Source organism: Eptatretus burgeri, chromosome 3, assembly GCF_056783735.1.
Source record: "Eptatretus burgeri isolate ZD-2024b chromosome 3, Ebu_testis_v1, whole genome shotgun sequence".
Taxonomy (NCBI): domain Eukaryota; kingdom Metazoa; phylum Chordata; class Myxini; order Myxiniformes; family Myxinidae; genus Eptatretus; species Eptatretus burgeri.
The window spans coordinates 6,973,033-6,996,399 of record NC_140963.1 but is presented as its reverse complement, the minus strand read 5'-3'; the positions used below and the strand labels follow the sequence as shown (position 1 = coordinate 6,996,399).

The window sequence follows — 23,367 nt, the reverse complement described above, 5'->3', positions numbered from 1 at the left end:
TGACAAGCGCTAGCTAGCTGCTTGGTAATTGGGTACAGCACTTGGTCCATGAAGCTTCGCAAGCGTGAGCTAGCTGCTTGGTAATTGGGTACAGCACTGGGTCCATGAAGCTTGACAAGCGCTAGCTAGCTGCTTGGTAACTGGGTACAGCACCGGGGGCATGAGCCTTGGCAAGCGCTACCTCGCTGCTTGGTAACTGGATGCAAGCGCTGGTTTTAATATGCCATTGTGCTGTTTTCATCGTACCATTTGAATGGTGTTCCCATTTCCCAGTTCATGTTAAACGAATGTAAATAACTGCATGCGCACATCTCACGATGCCAAGGTTTAATGAATGCTGACACTTGCTGTGTAATTTTGTAATTTTCAGAAGCAAATCGCTTTTGATTAATGTAAAATGGTTCAGTTATTGTATTCTTGACCAGGGGTGTGTTCCGTTAGCAAGCTGCTTGCTATCGCTTGCTGAGTGACCCGCTTGGTTCAAAGCCCTCAAGCAACCACAGAACGTAGTGCTCGGCACCGCTTAACAACATGGCGGTCTCCATGGAAACGATACTATCGCGGTACTCTCACAAGTCCGGGCTGTCGTTTTCAGTTTTACTCGATCCTCTTGTGACAACTTCTCCGAATGAGTTTGTTGTGTTAGCAGCGGTTACAGAGTACGAGGAAGAGGGAAATATAGGTGGAGATGGGGAGTCAGAAGGAGCTCCCTGCCAAGCTTATCTGTGGACCCACCACTGCATTTGGGGTGGGGGGTTTGCATTTGTGTTGATCTTGAAGAATCAGGATGAAAAGTAGGGGAAAAAAGTATGAAATTCACGTTTCAATAATATTGTGACCATAACTGGGGCATGCCTGTGAATATTTCATCGGTTGTAGTATCATTTTCAATCCGACTATGGCGGCCATTTTTGCCAATGTAACGAAGCACCTCTCTTAATCACTTGCTCCGTTTGTCAAGCGGCTTGCAAAGCTGTCGATACGGAATGACTGGCTTGGCAAGCCATAGCAAGCTGCTCGCTTACGGAACACACCCCAGATATCCTGATCATCATTTAAACACTTGTATCACCGGAGATCATGCCTCACTTCTACCACACACAGCCAAAGCCAGATTTGCAATTATTTTTCATCAAATGCACAGTTGGTTCAGAGGGATTTTTGTTTTTGGAAATCAATTATAATTCACAAGATAATGAATATAATCAACTGCAAGCTGCTGGCTGATTACAGATGTGATGTGACCTGTAATGGTAAGTCCAAGATTTTGTGCACTTTACATATGGGACATTCAGAAAGTTTATCCCTCTGAAAAGCAATTAAGATAGTCATTGATTTCAGTGATTTTCATTCTAATGTTGGGCATCTGCAAGGAGAATACCCACAACAATTTATACGTCATTAATTCTTGGGATAATTATGTAATTAACTCGAACATTGTGCGTTACGTATGGGACCACAATAAACAATTTTTCAAAGAAATTTGTTCAAGTTCAAAGTTCTCTGAAAGTATTTTATCATTAACCAGAATTTTCAGTGTGGAGAAAGGCGAAACACTTGCATAACTCGTCACAAATTATCTTACAGAAAAAAAATCGACAGTATTCAAGAGAGATTAATTCGTGTTAACAAAGGACGCGTTATGTCTGGGACAAAATTTCCCATCGGCTTCACATGCGATATATCTGTGCATTGTTGTTGTAAATTGCCTTTCATAACACAATCAACAGGCTTGAGCATATTTTGACACAAAGATCCAACATTTAACAATTAGAAACTCAGCAATGAAAGGTCGTGGGATATGAAACAAAGTGATCATCTGATTACAAAAATGTGCCATATAAAATGATTAAACCCGGACAGGGCACGTAGGACAGACAGATCTGTTTTAGTGTGTGTACAAGGAATGAAAATAAACAAAAGAATTTGCATCGAGTAATTTGTTGGTAATTAATTATTTTTTAAATGCTCATTTTGATTTGTCTCAGGACCTCAGGGCTTTTGTACATTCAACAGAAGTAATGTATATGTAGAATGTAGATGTAAACATTTATCAACTCCACTGGAAATATCAAATCTGGCGACGTAGTTATCATATGGACGACTTCTACTTGCACAAGGGAATATAAGAAGGTATTAATTTTCTGTAAAAGGGAAATACATATTCCACTCTGTTTCATAGAAAAACTAGAGACTTCGAGGTGCCTGAAATAATGATAAACAAAAACTCACATCTTCTTCAAAAGGAGGTTACACCCCCTCCTTAAGGCCCTGTCACACCTTGACGATTTAGCCAGCGTGTGCCGACGTATGAAAAATTTGTCTAAAACACTGGCACACGTCGAATACGTATGGTTAAGTTTTCTATACGTTAAGAGCACGCTGGCATACGTCGTAGTACGCTGGCATACGTCGTAGTACGCCGAGCTGTTAGACAAATTTTCCATGCTTGAAATTTTTCGACGTATGCCAGCGTATGTCTCACACATTCCGCATAATGCTGGCCATAGGTTGTAGGCACGTTACGCGATCGTTGACACACGTCGACACACGTTACTTGTAAGTTACTCATAAGTTGAAACACGTCGAGGTAATGTTTAGCATACCCGAAACTTAATTCTAACCTATGAGTAACGTGTTGTCGGCACGTTACGCGATCGTTGACACACATCGACGCACATTACTTGTAAGTTACTCATAAGTCGAAACACGTCGAGGTAATGGTTAGCGTCAGTGTTCCAGACTCCCTGTTTTTTTTTTTCTTCGGTATGATGGTGATGTTGACACTTCGATTTCCAGTGCGGTTATAATATAATATAATTAATAGGCTGCCGCTCAACGATTTAAATCATAACGTCACGAGAAATCGAAGTGTCAACATCACCATCATACTGAAGAAAAAAAAAAACCCAGAGAGTCTGGAACACTGACGCTAACCATTACCTCGATGTGTTTCGACTTATCAGTAACGTGTGTCAACGATTGCATAACGTGCCTACAACTTATGGCCAGCGAATGCGGAACGTGTGTCATACGCCGAGTATGTCGAAAAATTATCAACATGCTGAAAATTTGTCGACGTACTCGGCGTACTACGACGTATGCCAGCGTGCTTCAGCGTGCTATTAACGTATACAAAAGTTACCCATAACGTATTTGCCGTGTGCCAGCGTATTCGGCAAATTTTCATACGTCGGCATACGCTGGCTAAAACGTCAAGGTGTGACGGCGGCTTGACACTTCGATGTCTATTGCGGTTATGCTTTGAATTGTCGAGCCGCAGCCTATCAATAGCCTAGGCCACGTGATCATCGGCGATACGCTGCCGCGCACTATGCATAAGTTAGACTATCGTTGGGCAAAGGTTGTGAACGCCGACAACACTCTCGGCATTCGTTGATATAAGTTATCTATATGTTATTGAAACGTTCTGTGTACGTTACTAATACGTTATGCAGACGTCCAACTCGTTATGAATACGTCCAAAACTGGAAAAAAAACATCAATAGTTCAGCGTACGCCAGCGTTTTACATACATTTTGATACCTTGCCATATGCTGGCTAAAACGTCAAGGTGTGACAGGGCCCTTACAAATGGAATGATCCCATATTGTTTAGTCTGCCTTAAACTGGGCCATGTGTGGAGGACAGGTCTCATGAGAATACATGAATGCCCAAAATGTCGACTGGACAAAGTAGTGGTCACATCTTGGCGATGTTGAAGTCGTCTTTCCCACAGACTTTGCAAGCAATGTCCCATACATAACATAAAAATTACTTGTGAACTAATCATCCACATATTTTAACCGAGAAATACAGGATAGATGACCAACAAATGATGGATTATAACTTCGAGAAAATGTCATTAAATATTTTTTGAAGCTTTTAGTGTAACTCAAAAAAAATCCGTGTAAAATTGTTACGTATGGGACATCGCTTATTAAGAACAAGTCAAATTTGCATAATTAATGAAGTGAACAATTTTTTCTCTTGGTATTAAAAAGGGCATGGTCGAGTATTCATGTCCATGTAAAAAGCTTGTAAAGTTTGGTTTAATTTACTGCATCACCATTTCAAATTGTTCCAGACCGAACACATAATTTGCATATATGTAAATTAGTTTCGTGATTTCACACCTGAAACCTATGACTTTGCCATTTTCTTTGAAAGATTAATAAAATGTCACATTCAGACATGAAAATCTCATTGAAATTAGAGCTGGGGCATGAATATGAAATTCTACCATCTGAGGGGGCATTCTCTTGGACTTTCCCGTAATCTTTCACAACAGTAATAGTACACCAACATGATTCCAAGTAAAGTATAGTATCTTCATTGTGCTATTTCATACTTGTAAACTCGATCAGTACAATACTTCCAGGACCCCATGCCGCGAAACAATATCGCTTGTATAGATTTCCCTAGAAATCATTAACCGTTAACCCTCCTTTGCTCTGACAAACAGCATCCAGTTAGAACTTATAATTGCGACACCACCCTTCTTCTTCTTCTGTGCTGTTTTCATCAGGATCTCTGCTTGCGAAGCAAGTAAAAATAATGACACCCTTGGTCACTGACACTTGCACACTTTGTAAACACGATGCGCTTGTGATTGGATCTTCTCTGTAGTTGGAAGCCGCTGGAGGTGGCTCTTGCATCATGGAAGATGTGTTGAGCCGAGATCGTTCTCCGGGAAGACTCCGACGGCAAGATCGAGGAGAGAAGACTCGAGAACGGAGGAAAGACAAGGAGCGAGACCATGTGCGGGAACGTAAATCTCCTGAAAAGGAGAAGGATGCCCACAAGTGAGCGGATGTTATATTTTTCCTTTTAGTTTTCTATCCTTTCTGTTTGTTTTTTTTGAAGAGCTTGGCTTCTTGACCTTGTATAATGTCTGAACATTTTAAATTACATTACAGACTGCCATAAAACTGGCTTAAAACATAATACATTTTGTAAATGACAGTGTTCCAGAATTTTAGTTTTGTTTCCATGATGTTTAGTAATTTGTGCCATCTTTAAAGGAGGAAATTTGTGTGCATCACATATTAGAGGTAAGCATGTGGATTCTAAAATTGTTTTTCTGTCTCTCTTTCCCCCCTCTCACTCTCTCTCTTAGAGACAAGGTGCGTGACAAGAAGGATCGAGAGAAGGACCGGAGCAGAAAGCGTTCCAGGTGAGACCTAATGTGGTATTTTTTTTCATTTAAATGTTGATCATCGCATTTTTAAGTGAATGGTCATGAAAATTATCATGCCTTATTTGCATTTTTTTCCATTAAAATGTCAGTTTTAAAGAGACATTCATTTTGATCATGTGTGTGTGTCAGTGGGCTTATGTTGACAAGGAGCTTGAGATCCTTGTCGTTGCTAACTGGTTACAAATCACTTGCGCTAACATTCATTATGAGATAACTAATGAACAACTAACCCCTCGGTTGATTTAGGAACAATATTGTTTTGTCAAAAACCGTTATGTACAGCCAGCATGTAAAACAACTTTCCACAAAGATTACCGACAGTCTTCATAGTAGAGCAATGATTTGCTTGTCTGGGCAGGTCGAGGCCCTTGAGGTCATTGTTCGGTGTGTTTGGCTTTTACGAGGCAGCGACATGACTGAGAGGCAGGTTACAAAGGTACATGGAAATGAGGAAGAAAGACTGTCATCGACAGACAAAAAATGGCAAGGAATGAGAGATCGATATCTGGTGTTAAGGCACTGAGATAAAGGAAGGTGCAACAGGGGAGAGACGCTGGTGTCGTTGCTTCGCTGACATCGCATCACATTGTGCTGTGCCCTGGGGTTGTTATCCCTTAGATTATGAGGACGTTCTCAGAGGCTCGGCATTCATCAAAACGCCATCTTCATTGGGGGCTGACGCATCTGTTTGAAGACTCCTTGGTTGCGGCGAGCAGTTTCTACAAGGTTTCTGACCTCTGTTAGCTTGTTAATTTCCAGCAGCAAGGTGGAAGTATTCCGTGCGACGAAGCTGCTGACGTAAATCCAAACATGGTACACTTTGCACAGAGTAGTTAAACAAAGCACCGTTTGTTGGCATCACCACGCCTGATAACGTCAATGACTAATTCTGCTCTTGCTTTGTGCTGTGCTTCACACTATCTTGCGATGTAAAAATTTTTTACAGCTACCTCTACTGCTCGCTGCACCATAAATCTCTACTGGTTGATCATCATGTGCTTGATGCAATATCTCAACATGCACACATACTTGACTGCTGCTCTGGCTTCCAAATTCAGCGATTGTCCTGACGTATTTTGGTGAAATGTTGCTTTTGTATATTTGCTTATGGCTCGAGTTCGATGTGGTTTGCTGCCACCTTGGCTGTGCTCATCCGAGTGCGTCCTGTAGGTGGTCACGGCTGCCGAGAAAGCAATAGTGCAGTCGGGTAATTGAAATGGAAAAATCAATGAATATCTAAATATGCAGCTTGCTTGCCCATAATGATAATTGCTATCCGTGAATTCATTGTGATATACGGCTCGTTTACTGGTTGCAGTAAATTTTATATTTTGATTTTTCTTCTTCTTTTCAGGTCTCGATCACCCAAGAAGTTAAATGCGAAAGAAAACAAAAAGTTAAAACAAGAAAAAACTGATGAGGATGAGGAGGTTCTTGGAAAGAAGCACAAGGTGGTTATGGATTCTATTTTGGCCGATTAATCAAATTGACAGAATGTTGACTGAGGTACGCTAACTACTATGGGAAGCAAGGAGAAGCTGACGTTTCATGCGTTAATCCATCATCAGAGCAAAAGAGAGTTATCCTCGTTAAATATGCAACTTGTTTACCCTCATTGATGTCTCAAAAACCCTCTTTTGCTCTAACAAAGGGTTATTGCCTGATACCTCAACTTCTTCATGTGAGCAAACCTCATTCAATGTCCTGTTGATTTCATACATTGTTCTACCTGTCCGCCGATGCAGATCAACATTAGCCTTCACCAGCTTGACTAATTTTTCATTATATTTTGGCTACAGAGACATGACAGAAGTAAATAGACACCATGAATTTTAAAGTATTTATTTATTGAACACTTGATCCATTTTAATCCATTCACTAGTATGTTGTGGACTTGCCATTTGCAGATTTCAATGCTTTTACTATTTCAGGCATAGAACTAACGAGTTCTGAAATGTTCTCTTGTGGGATTTCTGTCCAGGTTTCACGCAAAAGGTTTTGCAATTCTGCCCGTGATGTTGGTTTCCTGGAATTTTTCCGCACAGCTCGATCCAATATGGCCCAGAGGTCTGTTTTTGGTCTTTTTATTTGGTCTTTGGTCTTTTTTGCATTGTGGCATGGAGCTCCACCTTCCATGAACAGAGTGTTCTTTTTGACCATCTGACCAGTGGAGAAGACAGGGAGATGTCCATCCTCAAGAATAGAAATGTGTGTCGTCATGTTGATGTTGCCAGCACACTCCACAAGCTCTGACCGACTACTGCTCCAGATTGCTCCCTACACCATCACTGAAAAACCACTGTGTTTGACAGTTGGCTGCAATAGGTTCAAAGAGAACTCTTGACTGGGAAGTCTCCAGACCCATATGCGTCCACTTTCAGAAAATTGAGCAAATTGGGACTCATCTGAAAAAAAAGTTTGCCAAAACTCCAAGGGCCTGTTGGCCATCTCATCAGCCCACTTCTTTCTCCTTTTATTGTTGGCTGGTCCAATAAGAGGTTTTCTCCTGGCTGCTCTCCCATAATGTCCCAGTTGATGAAGGTACCGCACTGCAGTTCTTGAGCTAACTTGGGCCTTCTCTGCAACATCTGCTGCCTTGCAACGGGGAGTTTTCTCAATGGACCGCTTGACAGCTCGAAGACACCTTTCTGAGGGCACAGATCAACCAGAACTGGAAGCTGTGGATTCCGTGCCTTCGCTGGCGAATTGCACAATCACCCAATTGACCGTAGAAAGCGGAATGCCAAGGTTCTGAGCTATCTGACGCTGGCTGACTCCACCTTCCGATTGGCCAATAATTTGTCCTCTTTGAAAATCGGAAACTTTGTGTGCTCCTGGGTTCGAGGCATAGTTACTTGTCATACAAGACCCAGGAACTCATTTCTGAAAATAAATAGTCGAATAAAATTACAAATCATTGAGTAAAACTATGTTTAATAGATGAAATCAAGAAATTTAAAGTGTCTATTTACTTCTGTCATGTCTCTGTATATTGTGTGTTCTCACATGACAGATTCTTTCCTTCACCAGTTTCATTCTTTCTTTCTTTTTTCTTTTTTTGTAACTTACCTCGGTTTCATCACCCAGGTACAACCCTTATCCTTGGAAGAAATGATTGCCCGGAAGAAGGCTGAGCAAGAGGCTGAACAAAAGGTATGAGGGAGACTGCAGTGATTGTTACTGAAATGCCTTTGGATGTGATTGCTTTTTTAGTTAGGGAGAGCTGGAAGTGCTGTTCTAAAGGTTTTATGACATTTAATATATTCTATGGTCTGCATCTTTATTATTTATCTCATGAGAATGAAAGTGGAACATCGGAAGGTTCTTTTTCTAAGCTGAACAAGCGTTAGTGTTGCTTCTGCTTCAAGATGCTGTGGGAACAAATATCTGTGTTTTTTTTTAACAACACTTTTCTTTGCTTTTGACTTTAGCCCAAGTTCTTGACAAAGGAGGAGCGAGAAGCGGAGGCATTGCGGAGACGGCAGCAACAGGTTGATGAGCAGCGGCGATTCATAGATGAGGAGCGGAAGAAGCGAATGGTTTTTCAGGAGGAAGGAAAGAAGATGCTCGGTAAGGTGGGCCTGCTTTTACCTGTCAGAAATTCGCAGAAACTTACTGTTGAAAGTTTTGTATTTCAGCGCTTCTGTTAGCATTCATTGGTCTCCCCAAAATATCTATAATTGTCTGTGTGTCCCCTCCATAACTCCAAAACCATGTAACCTAGCGGCTAGATGTAACCGAGCCATGTAATGTTGCATGCAGACCAAGAGAACTCCAAGGAAGTGCATCAATGAAAATTGGGTGTTTTTGTTAATTTAAACACCTCTTTTAAAGAAAGTTAAGGCCTCATTTACTTGTCCTTTATCAAGGCTCATCCATGGTCACCACGTTGTCCCTCGTGGGGTCTTAATTTGCCTTTTTTTCGTTGGCCTGCTCAGAATGCCTTGATTATAGGAACGGGCTGCAACGGATTCTTAACCACAATTTTTTTTCACTTTTCTCACTCATATCGTTGAATGCCTGATCATCATACCAACATATTTCTGGATACATTGCAGTGCTTCTAAACGTCCGGAAACGCCAGCATCCGTGGCTTTATTTCATTTCCGCAAATGCTATAACCTCTAGAATCTCTTGATCTGAGCCAAATTTCAAAATTTAAACTTCTTTATTGACTTCAGCAGTGGTTCCAACTGCGAAAAAGATGTTCATTTGTCAAATTCGGACATCGCCTAACGTTCCGGGTAAATGGTGTTTATATGACCGATCAGCGATCGCTAATCGCTTGTCAAGGCAGCCGTTCCTTATCAACCGTTTCATTGGAGTGTTTTCTTGAATGCTTAAGCCAATTGGTGAGCGTGTCACTGAATATATTGTTGTGAATTCGCGCCCCGCCGGCGTGCGAACGACCGCGTGTAACCAATAGCGGCCGCTTCGCCCACCGAATGTGCAATTCAGTCGTGACCCTCTCGGAAAAACGCTGGGAGCTAGTCACGGATGGGGGTTTAACCTCACCACAACTCAGTCCGCATTCTACCCGCGCGAAATAGGGTCTGATCGCCGAATGGTCGATTTACCAAAGTACCCGCGTGGATAGCGTACCGAGGAGTTGTATCACGCCCCAGGTCGACTCCGCACACGAACCACTTAAGCGGCTCGTTCCGTGCTACAGGGATAACCGAGCGGAGTTATCGTCGACCTTGACGGTTCAGATTATTTACCGGGCGTTTTAACCCCACTACCAATCCATTACGTGATGCAAGATGGAGATTCAATAAAAGGAAAAGACGAAGCAAAACGGGGAACAATCGGCCAAGCACATTTATTCACGGAAGCACGGAAGGCACGTATATTACAGTAAAACAAAGGAACAAAAGCAATACACGTATACGTTTATGCAAAGAAAAACACAAGCAAAGAACCAACGCAGATCTACAACCGAATAAGGCAATTCACACGGCAACACTTAATACAGTTCTACTTCTCAAGACTGGCGCCACCCACAGACATTTACACAAAACCCCAAAAGAAAAGGAAGTTGTGAATTCCCTGAGCGCGTCGTCCAGCCCTTGGTGACCGCGACTCCGAGTCCCTCCGGCGTGGTCCACTGGGCTCGTGCCTCGCGCCTGCACGTGCCATCCGCCCGACAGCTCGGACGGGGTTTTGGGGGAATAGGCTGGGTTTTCGCCGCTATCTCGGTGTGGACGGGGGGGGGGATGGCAGGCGCTCCGTCCCACTAGTGGGGTCGCGGGACTGCACCGACTCAGATCGACCCTCTGACCAGGAACAATCACCAGGGACCAGGTTCAACGACCCTTGGCAATTCGACGACCTGTGCCAATTCGACGACCTTCACCCGACCACGACCAGACCCAAACGAACGAACAGAACCTCAACCTCTTCCTCCGAATGAATGAACCATAAGCAGGGACTCTCCAACAACTCTCGACAATTCTCATTCAGGGACAAGGGAACCAGCGACTCTCCAACAACTCTCGACAATTCTCATTTAGGGACAAGGGAACCGGGACTCTCCACGCCCACCCTTTTGTAGGGTCGGGCTCCGCCCTTCACTCCGCTCTGCGCCCCGCCCCGTTCTTGGCTCCTCCTTCCTTCGAGACGCTTCCAGAAAATGCCTCGAAGGGGGCGTTCCTCTCCCCCGGCCGCGTCACACCGCGCATCCGCCAATCGGGAGAGGACGCGCCACCCCTCCCCCTTTCTCACCAAGCGCGGGGAAAAATGGCGGGAAAACCCCACAGGTATTGTTGGTTTTCTTCTCCACGCGCCGTACGACGAGGGAAAGAAGATTCGGGCGGGAGATGCCCCTTCGCACCATTGTTGCTGCTGCCACTCCGCTCCTTTCATCCATCCCGCGGAGATCGTGACCGCACGGTGCTCGTTGAATGGCGAGTGCCGAAGATGGTGGTAGCGTAGTTGTGGAAGGTGGCGTCGTGGTGTGAATGGCGTGATTGTTGGCGTCGTGTAGTGTATGGCGTGATCATTGAGATGTTGGTTGTGGCGATGTTCGTTGTTGTTCTTGCACCAAAATAACGACAGCAAAAGAAAAACGGCTAACTGAAGAATCGCAGCCCGGATGAATCACACATATTCCCTCTAAACAACGGGTTTGGGCTAAAGACACATGAGCTTACCGATATATCTCACCTGAGGACCCTTTATGGTGTATTGCGAATTTCCACAGCCGTAACAATATCTTTCAACTTGAAGTCCAGGCCCCACTCGCTTGCATTTGGCCCTGCATTATCATGCGGAGCGTCGGACAGTGGTTGGCTCACTGAAAATGTGCAATTTTATTCTGTCTCTCTGTCTCTCTGTCTCTCTGTCTCCCTGTCTCTCTGTCTCTCTGTCTCTCTCTCTCCCCCTGCTGGCCATTGGTGCTTTGCATTTGGTGTAATGGTGGCTGCTTGAGTCGAGTTGTGAGGTCATCATGTAGATGTGTATATATATATATATATATATATATATATATATATATATATATATATATATATATATATATATATATATATATATATATATATATATTAATATAAATATATATATATATATATATATATGTTATAGCGGGCCGGGGCTCGTGTGAGAAGACCACCGGGGGGGGGGGGAAGCTATCTTGTCTCGCATCAGACTACCCGGGATGGTAGGCCGTCGCACACGGATAATTCTGTGACGTGGCGGGTCGCTAACCGATCGTGGACGCCAATAACTCAACCGCTTAATAACTCGACTTCCCGACTATGGGGTAACCGGGTTACTTAATTAATCACGTGGTTTAATTACCGGGGAAGACGCCCTCGGTACGCCTTTTCCGAACCGGATCACTTTACCGGATCGGATGTAGCCGAGCGACACTGCCAAGGACATACCAGCTAAAAGGAACGGATCGCTGGGAATAAAGTCCCGGCTAAGCTAGGATTCGGACCATGCTGGATCAATGCAAGAAAAGACAAAAATGAGCTGGGAACATTTATAATAATAATTTATTTACAAGCGAGGAAAGTTATGAGGCACAGGGAATAGTTTTATTTGGGTGTGTAATGCAGGGAGAGAAAGAATGGTGAGAGGTGCGGCAATATTACAAGAAACTTACAGAAAGGAGACAGAGCAGACTTAATGCGAAATAATAATCTTCTGCAATCTTAACTTATGTGGACAGGCGCCAGGACCACACAGACATACACAGACACACACACACACACACACACACACAGACACACACAGACACAGACACACACAGACACAGACACACACACACACAGACACACACACACACACAGACACACACACAGACACACACACACAGACACTCACACACACAGACACACACACACACACACAGACACACACACACACACACACACACACACACATAGACACACACACACACACACACACACACACACACACACACACACACACACACACACAGACACACACACACAGACACACACAGACACAGACACACACAGACACAGACACACACACACACACAGACACACACACGGACACACACACACTAATGAAGAGAAGTTATTTAAGGAAGAAGGATAAATCCATGCATGTTTCGTGCCTCCGGATAAATCCAATCATGTTTCGTGCAGTTCGTGCGGATCGGCCATGGCCCAGGTGGTCAGCGCACGCGTTCACCCGATTCTGCTATTGTGTGCATGGGGCCAACACCTATCTGTGTCAGGATTTGAGGGGAACGATCGGATATAATAATTAGATGGAGGTTTGGAATGAAAAAGGGTATACAGGTAGATATAAGTGTCAGATGGAGAAATGGAGGGAAAAGAGAATGCCGATATAATTAGTCCAGAAATGGGTTGAGTTGAGGCTACAGTCTCTCGGTACCTTGTACAATTGATTAACCGAACGCGCCACCAATACGTTTGGGGGGCTGCACTGTGGTGTGATACCTCCCTGACAGCTGGCACGTCGTCTCTCGCTTTGTGGGGCTTCGTGCAGCTAGCGTCAAGACGCAACCATCGGCGTGAAGGAGGGACTTGAGTTGGAGGATGGAGTACAGGCGATGACGACAGGAGGGTGGAGTCCAGGTGATGACGAAGTCCAGCGCGTGCGGGAAACGAAGAAGGGAAAAGAGAGAACGAACTGCCCCCTCCGACCTTTTAGGCCCCGCAGCGCGGGGATGGGGGCCACCACGAAGCGATGCGTCGTCACCCGAATGGGGCACTCCGATTGGACCCGATCCCCCGTGCGGCCCGGCCGCGATGGCCGGAAGCGGTAACATTCCACTTCCGGCAAGATGGCCCCCAAGTCGTGAAAATGTCTCGCTCTGACCTCATGACATAAATTGCCTTGTGCGAACTCCCGGACCGTGCCCCGACGACCGGCTGAGAGTGGCGTCGGTCCCGCATACCTGCCCGGGTGCCTCCGGTTAGCGCTGATCAATGCCTGCTCTGTGATGCGTCACGCGGCCCGAGCGATCCGGACTGTGCAGCATGCTAGGCCTGATCGCGGCTTAGCTGGCCGGAAAGGCGAGGAAACATCCGCCGTCTGTGGGGAACACCCGCGGCCGCCAGCGAAGATCGACGGTAAAGGGTTCGGATAAATCCATGCATGTTTCGTGCAGTTCGTGCGGATCCGCCATGGCCCACGTGGTCAGCGCTCGCGTTCACCCGATTCTGCAATCGTGTGCACGGGGCCAACACCTATCTGTGTCAGTATGTGAGGGGAACGATCGGATATAATAATTAGATGGAGGTTTGGAATGAAAAAGGATATAGATATATGTCAGATGGAGAAATGGAGGGAAAAGAGAATGCCGATATAATTAGTCCAGAAATGGGTTGAAAAGTACGCACCACCTGTATCATGCACAACGTGGCGTGGTTGTCGTTTTACTATTTTTGGCCTCTGACGATGTAGCTATTGGCACCAAGCTCCAAGCCACGCTCTTGCCGATATTGGGTCATTTGCTTCTGTGTTGTGCAAAAACAACATCCGTGCAGCCTCTTTAAGAGATATTCATTCGTATGCCTTTTCAATGCAACCGGCAATCTCATCACAGATCATTGGAAACGTCAGACGATCATCTCGAGCTTGCGGCAGAGGTTCGTCCGAGGATATCGCCATTTCCTCTCAGCTGCGCTGTCGATGCTCGTGATGTCGTTGTAGCTTTCTATTCCCCTCCCCCGGCCGTGGCACGTGCTGCACGTGTTGGCTTCTGCGAGGACGCAAATTCGGTTTACCTCAGGGATAAGCAGAAAAGAAGAGTATAAATGAAGTTTTGTGGTGTAAGCAAACCAAGCTATGAGATCCCCGCAATGCATGTCCCATTTGACCCACTGGTAAAAGGGAAGGGACTATCTAAATGTATATTAATATCTGTCTTGGGAATAACTGACTTGGGATCACTATATGTTGATGCCATTGCCTTGGAGGCATGCGGTTCCGAGAACTGCAACAATATCTGTGTGTATATATATATATATATATATATATATATATATATATATATATATATATATATATGTATATGTATATATATATATATATGTATATATATATATATATATGTATATGTATATATATATATGTATATATATATGTATATATATATGTATATATATATATATATGTATATGTATATATATTGTTGCGGATTTCGCGCCCGCCGGCGTGCGACGGCCACGTAACTCGAATCGCGGCACGTCGCCCACCGGACGGACAATCCAGTCGTGACCCTCTCGGACTAACGCCGGGAACCAGTCACGGGTGGACCTTTCGGTCTCACCGCGATCGAGCCAATCAGCCCCCGCGTGGGATAGGGTTGCTCGCCAAATTCGAACTACCTAAGTACCCACGCGGAGGGTAGACCGGGCGATCGCACCTCGCCGCAGGTCGACTTCGGACACGGGCCACTTAAGCGACCCGTTCCGACTATCAGAATAACCGAGCGGTGTTATCGTCGACCTCGACGGTTCGATTAATTATCGGGCGTATTCAGCCCACTACCAACCCTTTACGTGAAGCAAGATGGGGATTCAATGGAGGAAAAGACGAAGCGAAGCGGGAGAACAGTTCAACAATAAAGCACATTTATTCTCGGCACACGGGAAGCACACAAATACAATTCCACCAAAAGCACACGAAAAAAAGAAAACACAATTCCATTTACACAAAAAGCAAACATAAAAGTGAAAACACAGTGCAGAGCTAATTCCGACTACCGAGCACACGGCAACACTTATACAATTCTACTTCACAGACGGCGCCGACAACACATACCCAAAACCAAGGAAAAGAAATACCCTCAAGAATGGGGTAGGCCTGGGGCCGAGACCTGGTCGGGCCTACCCGTCTGGTGATGAGACGCGGAGCGGCGATGGCCCCGCAGCCGCGGGCCTCGTGGACAGTGCCTGGCAGGGGGTGGGAACGGGGCCCCCTTGGTCGCACTATCTCAGCGCGGGGGGAACAGGAGGGGGTTGCTGATGCTCGGGGTATAGAGGATCTTTATTATCTGCGCGACGAGCGTCTCCACCTCGGCCAGGTCGCGCTGCCGGCCTCCCAGGGGTGCGCAGCTCCTTGCACGACGCGAGCACCCTTCGTCCGACTCGCCGCCTCTCCACAGCTCGTCCCCTCCGTTCCGACTCTCCTTCGCCTCGTTCCGACCTTTACGACTCCCTTCTTCCTCGTTCCGACTTCTTACTCTTTTGACTGACGAACACCGTCCTTTTATCCCCCCGTAACTTCGCCTTTGACCCCCTCCCTTTGACCTTTCAACTCGCTCCCCATTGGCCCGAGAAAAAGTGGGCGTGAAGGCTTTTTGATCCACAAATTTGCATATATCGATCGCCCTGGGGGCGGGGCCAATTCGCCCCTCGCTCACCGATTGGACGGCAAAAAGTGGGCGTGTGTCGTTTTGGATCCGTTTTTGAAGCAGAAAATCCGTGATTTTGTACACGCTGTTCAACGTGCGCCCCACACGAGTCCAGCATCGGTGCCCATGAGTGGCGCGAGATGACGGTGATGCGATGGTGGCGAGTTGTGACGGTAAAGGTCATGGCGGTTGTGGTGAAGCGGCGTTGTGGTTGGTGGTCGTTGTTGTGGTTGTGATCATGGCGGTTGGTCCAAAATAAAGATAGTAAAAGAAAAACGGCTATCCTGAAGAGTCGCAGCACGTATAAATGACATGTATTCCTACTAGACAACGGGTTTGGGCCTAACTACACATGCACTTACCGAGATACCTCACCTAAGGGACCTGAATGGTGGTTTGCGAATCTGGTAACCACAACACTACCCCCTTCCCTTTTTACAGACTCGTCCCGAGTCGTCAAATTTTCGTGTGCCATCATGTGTATTTTTCCCCTAGTACATTTTACCTACGGATCCCTGAGTGCGACATTCATGGTATTCGTGTCCCCAAAATAAATAACCTAAGGGCTGCGTAACTATCTAAACAAACTCACTCACACGGACGACTTAAATAAAATTGCCGGCGCTAAGACATACATGCCGGGGGCGCACTCATATGTACAGTACATCTTAACCTTAACTTACAAATTTTACACTAAACCATGGCCCAGGATCATTGACTCTGCAAAAAGAAAGCAGTTAGCAGGGAGCCAGGCTGCCCACATGCAGTCTCTGGCTCAAAACAATGCAGGTGACAGGGAACGTGGCTGGCTGCTCACACGCAGTCCAAGGCCTTCCCTTTTGAACTGAACTCAGTGAACCACAACGGTGCTTGGGCTGCACAACGCAGTCTCCGTGCCAGCTCAAGTGGCACACGCAATGAGCACAACGAATGGATGCATGAACGGTTTGAACTGAATGCAGTGAACGCAAACACGGTGCACGGGCCGCCACTGCAGGCCCGTGTTGTAGCTGCCAACAGGGCAGTTCTTGCAGCTTGCAAACTGTTGCTTTTACGATCCTGGCGCACATGGAAATGAACAGGGGGGGGCAAAGCAAAAATTGAACGGGGCTGGTGAACGTGGGCAGTGGGCATGGCATGGCAAAGGTAGCAGGCAAACACAGCCCGCAGAAGAAGGCCGCTGCAGGCAAACACAGCCGGCAGATGAACTGGCCGGCACAGGCCTTGAAGTACCACAGCTGCAGATGAAGTGGCCGGCACAGGCCTTGAAGCAAAACACGGCCAGCCGATGGCACAGGCCTTGCAGCAAAACAACAGCTGCCGATGAAGTTGGCCGGCCTCCGCCTCGAAGCAAAACACGGCCAGCCGATGAAGTTGGCCAGCTCTTGCCGTTCAGTGGAGGTTGGTGGAGGGAGTGCGGTGGTGCTGGCCACTTGGAAGGCGGGCTCGGACCTACCTACCTGTCTCCCTCCCACCTATCGCCTTTGCCTGTCACTGTACATACCCACTCCCTTAATTTGTCAAACCCCAATTTAGCCCCAACTTATTTTTTTGTTGTTTTTATTTTTACTTCCCCACTATAAATCGTCCCCTAACCCCCTTTATTGTCCTTGTTCGGCTAACCTATTCTGCCACCTAGCCTACTCCCAACCCCTACGTTCCCTTCCCGGAGGGGAATAAGGGAGAGCTAACGTCCTGTGTCGAGGCCCAACTCAAGCCTCAGAATGGCCTCTCCAGAGTTCGGCGATCTAACCAAAGTGGGTCCAGCGGCCCACAACGACAGCGAGGCGATGGATGGTGCAGAGGGGTACATCTCCTAATCTACCCTAACCATTTAACTGTTAAACTACCCCGGGGCTTTCAACAAGCGCCTCTCGCTTAAACTATTGGTTCTAACAACCCAGATTCCCGTCGCCTGTGTTGGTGTCCTCACAATTTCGGGCCTCGCCCCCCAATTTTCTCTCCGTGCCCTCACACGGTCTCCTGGCTGGGACACGTGGCTCCCTTTGGCAGGCACGACCCTCTGCCGAATCTCCCGCTATGGCACCCCCGGGCACTACACTGCCTCCGAGCCTACCAGCTCCCTAACACCGGGAGTGCCCCCCATGGCACCTCCCTGAAACGCACACGTGGCAGGCCGGCCTCCCGGGCCCCTTTCCGAGGGTCACCCGTGCCCACAACACTGCCCACGCGGCTAATGGCGCCCCAGGCCCCCGCACCAAGCAGGCGCACCCGTGCCCACTACTCTATCCCGGCCCCCCATGGGCCCTTGGCCTACCGCGGCCGACTAGCCTGGTGCCCGGGGTACCCACTCAGCGATACTCACCTTTCGCAGCCACGCTCCCAAGCCCGTCAACAGGGCTCCTGCACCTCCAAATGGGTCTCGAGCCTACTTTCCCACCAACAACAAAACGACCTCCATTTTCAATTTGACTAACCCAGCTAACTCACTTTACTCTGACCCGGGGTCCCTTGGGTGGGAGTCCTCCTCCCCAATCACTCATCGCACCATGCATTCCCCATTCACTCCACACACACAGACCCGCTGGCCTCACTCACTCACCATGTCTCCCACATCATAACTCACCAACTCTTCAACACACACACACCGCTGAACTCTGCCATCCTTCTATCTGCATCCCTTACTAACTCGTGCTCCCATGTCGTCCCTTAAACTAGTAGCACGTTCCTTTTAACCCTACGTAGCTAAGCTACGTCCCCTCCTACATCCAAAGTCTGTCTCTGTCTCCAAAATAATCCCATTTTATTTCCCAACCCTAAATCTGGCTACCAATCCCTCTAACTAATCCATTCCACGGACTCCATGAGGACTTACCCCTGCCCCATGAAGTCGGTCTAACTAAGCTAACCCTTCCCCTAACTAGTTTCCATCCTGTGCCCAGGTAAGGGGGTCTTTCACCCCTGCCCAGGAATCCTGTACACCCGAAAGTGAGGCTTGCTTTTTCTTTCCATGCGCAGCACCTGCGCGGCAACTCAGAGCTCGCGCACTTTGCACCTGCCCGTGACGTCATGCAGCTGCACGTGTTCCTCGTCCTCCTTGGACGGTACCATCGGCCGGGATACCCCTCCTGCCGGATTCCAACCACACGTGCAGCCACGACGTCACCGTGCGCATATAAAAAAAAAACACAAGCCACACGTCTCGAGGTTTCCCACGCGAACACATGTGCTTTGCCCGTTGGAGCTTAACACACACGATCGCGTGGAGAACCCGTCCGGTCCAAATCCATTTACCTGCCTAAACTTTGTCCGTCCGCGGGATCGGCAAATCCACCGCGTGCGTTTCCGGACCGGGACTTCACTCTCGCAAGCGAGCACGTGGCGGTCTCGTGCGTTGCACAGCACGAACCGCGTGCTCACTGCTGGGTGAACCCGGCACGGTCCGCGAAACAACCACAGCCGCTACTCGGCTTTCTCTCCTCTGTCGCCGTCGTCGCCGCCATTCGACACACGCACTCCCGCGTGTTACGACGCACACAGTCCACACCATTAAACTCACACCGGGAGACGCGGCTGCGTGCTCCCGCATGCCAACCGACATCTCCCTCTCATACCGCTCTCTCACACACACGGTCTCCCTGGCACATAGCGACCTTGCACACGGCCGTTCACTCACGCGTGCCTCACTACTCACACAAACCATACTACTCACACGTGGTGCTCCATTCACTCGCGCGGGGGCACTCACCCGCGGTGCCTCACCCACGCACGCGAGGGCACTCAACCGCTGTGCCTCATCCACACACCGTGCCTCACTCATACACGCGGGGGCACTAACCCGCGGTGCCTCACTCACACACCGTGCCTCATCCACACACGGCGTGCTGGGAAGCACGTATTCCGGCACCATCGCCACCACACCACTCACACACGGGGTCGCTTCCACACACGGGGACGCACTCACCCTTGCACCACACACACAGGGACAACCACACTGGGATTCGTGTCCCCACAAGGGTCTCCGGGGCCTCCATACCCCCCAAGCTCTCCGTGCACCTGTCCACAGCACCCGTCCCCTCAACCTCGCAAATCACGACCGAACTCACCTGGTCGTGACTCGCCTCAAGGGGGCATACTCCCTCCCCTCGTTCCTGGAGGAGGCCATCCAGCTGCTCGCAATGGGTCTCTACACGCTCCGCGAGCTCAACCCCATTGTCCTCCACTGCCTCCGTGTGTGTGTGCGCGTCACTTACCCCGTCTTCATCGTGTTTATTGGTCTCTGCTTCTTTCTGGCGTCTTTCCCTTATCTTTATGTAGGTCAACCTTGCTTTCTCTTTAAGTCGCTCCCGTCCTTCCCTGTTTTTCACTCCTTGCTCTTTCACGATCTCCGCGTACCTCATCCTTGCTCTCCGTATTAATTGTTCTTTTCTCTCCCTCGCAATTACTTTCACCTCGTCTCTTGTCTCCCGAATTACTTTTTCCTTACCCGCCTCCACCGCGGGCCTGTCAGCCGTTGCACCCCCTTCCAGCTCGTTTGTTCCGACACGTGGAGTCGCCATTTTAAGTTCCTGCTCACGGCCTTCATGCCCGCCTGCAGGCTTCGCCCATGTTCTGCGTCTCACCCGTAGCTTTCTCGTTTCTTCCTTCATGTTTGTTTCCATTTTAGTTTTCATGCGTTTTATTTCGTTTGTGAATGTATCCATCTTTTCGTTTATTTGTTTGTTCATGTCTTTCATTTCGTTTTTTATTTCATTTGTCATTGCCGCATTCATTTGTGCCAGCATGGTGAATAGCTGGGCCATGTCGGATGCACTCAAGTGAGCCGTTTCGGCAGGGGTTGGGGAAGGGTCTTGGTGGAGGGGGGGGGAGGTGTCATACACCGCGGCCGCTGCCGCACCCACCTCGGGCCCTGGGTTCAGTTGGGCGAGTCCGTGTTCCTGCACAATCAACATTTCCTGCTCGGGGATTCCATCCTGGACCATGGATTCTACATTACTACACATATACATTTCTAATACCCCCCGGCTCCCGTTCGCCTTGAGACGCCATCTTGCTTCTCGTGAAGGGTTAATTTGCTCGCTCGTAATTTGGAGGGAATCGGGGGTCGCTTCTCTCACCCCTGGACCGATTCCCGTGAATTTAGCCGGAGACAGGAGAGCCCGTTTTCTGTTCTCCGATACCAGTGCGCGAGGAGGGCGATGAATTTGTATCGCACGACCTGACACCAGTGTTGCGGTCTTCGCGCCCGCCGGCGTGCGACGGCCACGTAACTCGAATCGCGGCACGTCGCCCACCGGACGGACAATCCAGTCGTGACCCTCTCGGACTAACGCCGGGGAACCAGTCACGGGTGGACCTTTCGGTCTCACCGCGATCGAGCCAATCAGCCCCCCGCGTGGGATAGGGTTGCTCGCCAAATTCGAACTACCTAAGTACCCACGCGGAGGGTAGACCGGGCGATCGCACCTCGCCGCAGGTCGACTTCGGACACGGGCCACTTAAGCGACCCGTTCCGACTATCAGAATAACCGAGCGGTGTTATCGTCGACCTCGACGGTTCGATTAATTATCGGGCGTATTCAGCCCACTACCAACCCTTTACGTGAAGCAAGATGGGGATTCAATGGAGGAAAAGACGAAGCGAAGCGGGAGAACAGTTCAACAATAAAGCACATTTATTCTCGGCACACGGGAAGCACACAAATACAATTCCACCAAAAGCACACAAAAAAAAGAAAACACAATTCCATTTACACAAAAAGCAAACATAAAAGTGAAAACACAGTGCAGAGCTAATTCCGACTACCGAGCACACGGCAACACTTATACAATTCTACTTCACAGACGGCGCCGACAACACATACCCAAAACCAAGGAAAAGAAATACCCTCAAGAATGGGGTAGGCCTGGGGCCGAGACCTGGTCGGGCCTACCCGTCTGGTGATGAGACGCGGAGCGGCGATGGCCCCGCAACCCGCGGGCCTCGTGGACAGTGCCTGGCAGGGGGGTGGGAACGGGGCCCCCTTGGTCGCACTATCTCAGCGCGGGGGGAACAGGAGGGGGTTGCTGATGCTCGGGGTATAGAGGATCTTTATTATCTGCGCGACGAGCGTCTCCACCTCGGCCAGGTCGCGCTGCCGGCCTCCCAGGGGTGCGCAGCTCCTTGCACGACGCGAGCACCCTTCGTCCGACTCGCCGCCTCTCCACAGCTCGTCCCCTCCGTTCCGACTCTCCTTCGCCTCGTTCCGACCTTTACGACTCCCTTCTTCCTCGTTCCGACTTCTTACTCTTTTGACTGACGAACACCGTCCTTTTATCCCCCCCGTAACTTCGCCTTTGACCCCCTCCCTTTGACCTTTCAACTCGCTCCCCATTGGCCCGAGAAAAAGTGGGCGTGAAGGCTTTTGATCCTGAAATTTGCATATATCGATCGCCCTGGGGCGAGCCAGTCGCCCCTCGCTCACCGATTGGACGGCAAAAAGTGGGCGTGTGTCGTTTTGGATCCGTTTTTGAAGCAGAAAATCCGTGATTTTGTACACGCTGTTCAACGTGCGCCCCACACGAGTCCAGCATCGGTGCCCATGAGTGGCGCGAGATGACGGTGATGCGATGGTGGCGAGTTGTGACGGTAAAGGTCATGGCGGTTGTGGTGAAGCGGCGTTGTGGTTGGTGGTCGTTGTTGTGGTTGTGATCATGGCGGTTGGTCCAAAATAAAGATAGTAAAAGAAAAACGGCTATCCTGAAGAGTCGCAGCACGTATAAATGACATGTATTCCTACTAGACAACGGGTTTGGGCCTAACTACACATGCACTTACCGAGATACCTCACCTAAGGGACCTGAATGGTGGTTTGCGAATCTGGTAACCACAACAATATATATATATAGGTATATATATATGTATATATATATATATATATATATATGTATATATATATATATATATATATATATATATATATATTTATATATATATATATATATATATATATATATATGTACACACACACACACACACACACACACACACACACACACACACACACACACACACACACACACACACACACACACACACACACACACACACACACACACATATATATATATATATATGTACACACACACATATATATATATATATATATATATATATATATATATATATATATATATATATATATATATATATATATATATGTGTGTGTGTGTACATATATATATATATATATATATATATATATATATATATATATATATATATGTACACACACACACACACACACACACAAACACAATGTATGAGGCACCATCGCGTTGGACTGGGGCACCACTTCGCCAT

General features: G+C 47.8%; 1 protein-coding gene across 4 annotated transcripts in view; it reads left to right on the top strand.

Moving 5' to 3' along the window:
* DDX23 (DEAD-box helicase 23) overlaps nucleotides 1–23,367 on the top strand; it is an 88,220-nt gene that overhangs the window by 2,589 nt on the left and 62,264 nt on the right. For all 4 annotated transcript variants that reach the window (XM_085872345.1, XM_085872342.1, XM_085872343.1 and 1 more), the window contains exons 2-6: nucleotides 4,630–4,805; nucleotides 5,120–5,176; nucleotides 6,555–6,651; nucleotides 8,288–8,353; nucleotides 8,632–8,770. In XM_085872345.1, the coding sequence (XP_085728471.1) occupies nucleotides 4,660–4,805; nucleotides 5,120–5,176; nucleotides 6,555–6,651; nucleotides 8,288–8,353; nucleotides 8,632–8,770 (505 nt within the window). In that variant the 5' untranslated portion in view covers nucleotides 4,630–4,659. The remainder of the gene's footprint in view (nucleotides 1–4,629; nucleotides 4,806–5,119; nucleotides 5,177–6,554; nucleotides 6,652–8,287; nucleotides 8,354–8,631; nucleotides 8,771–23,367) is intronic.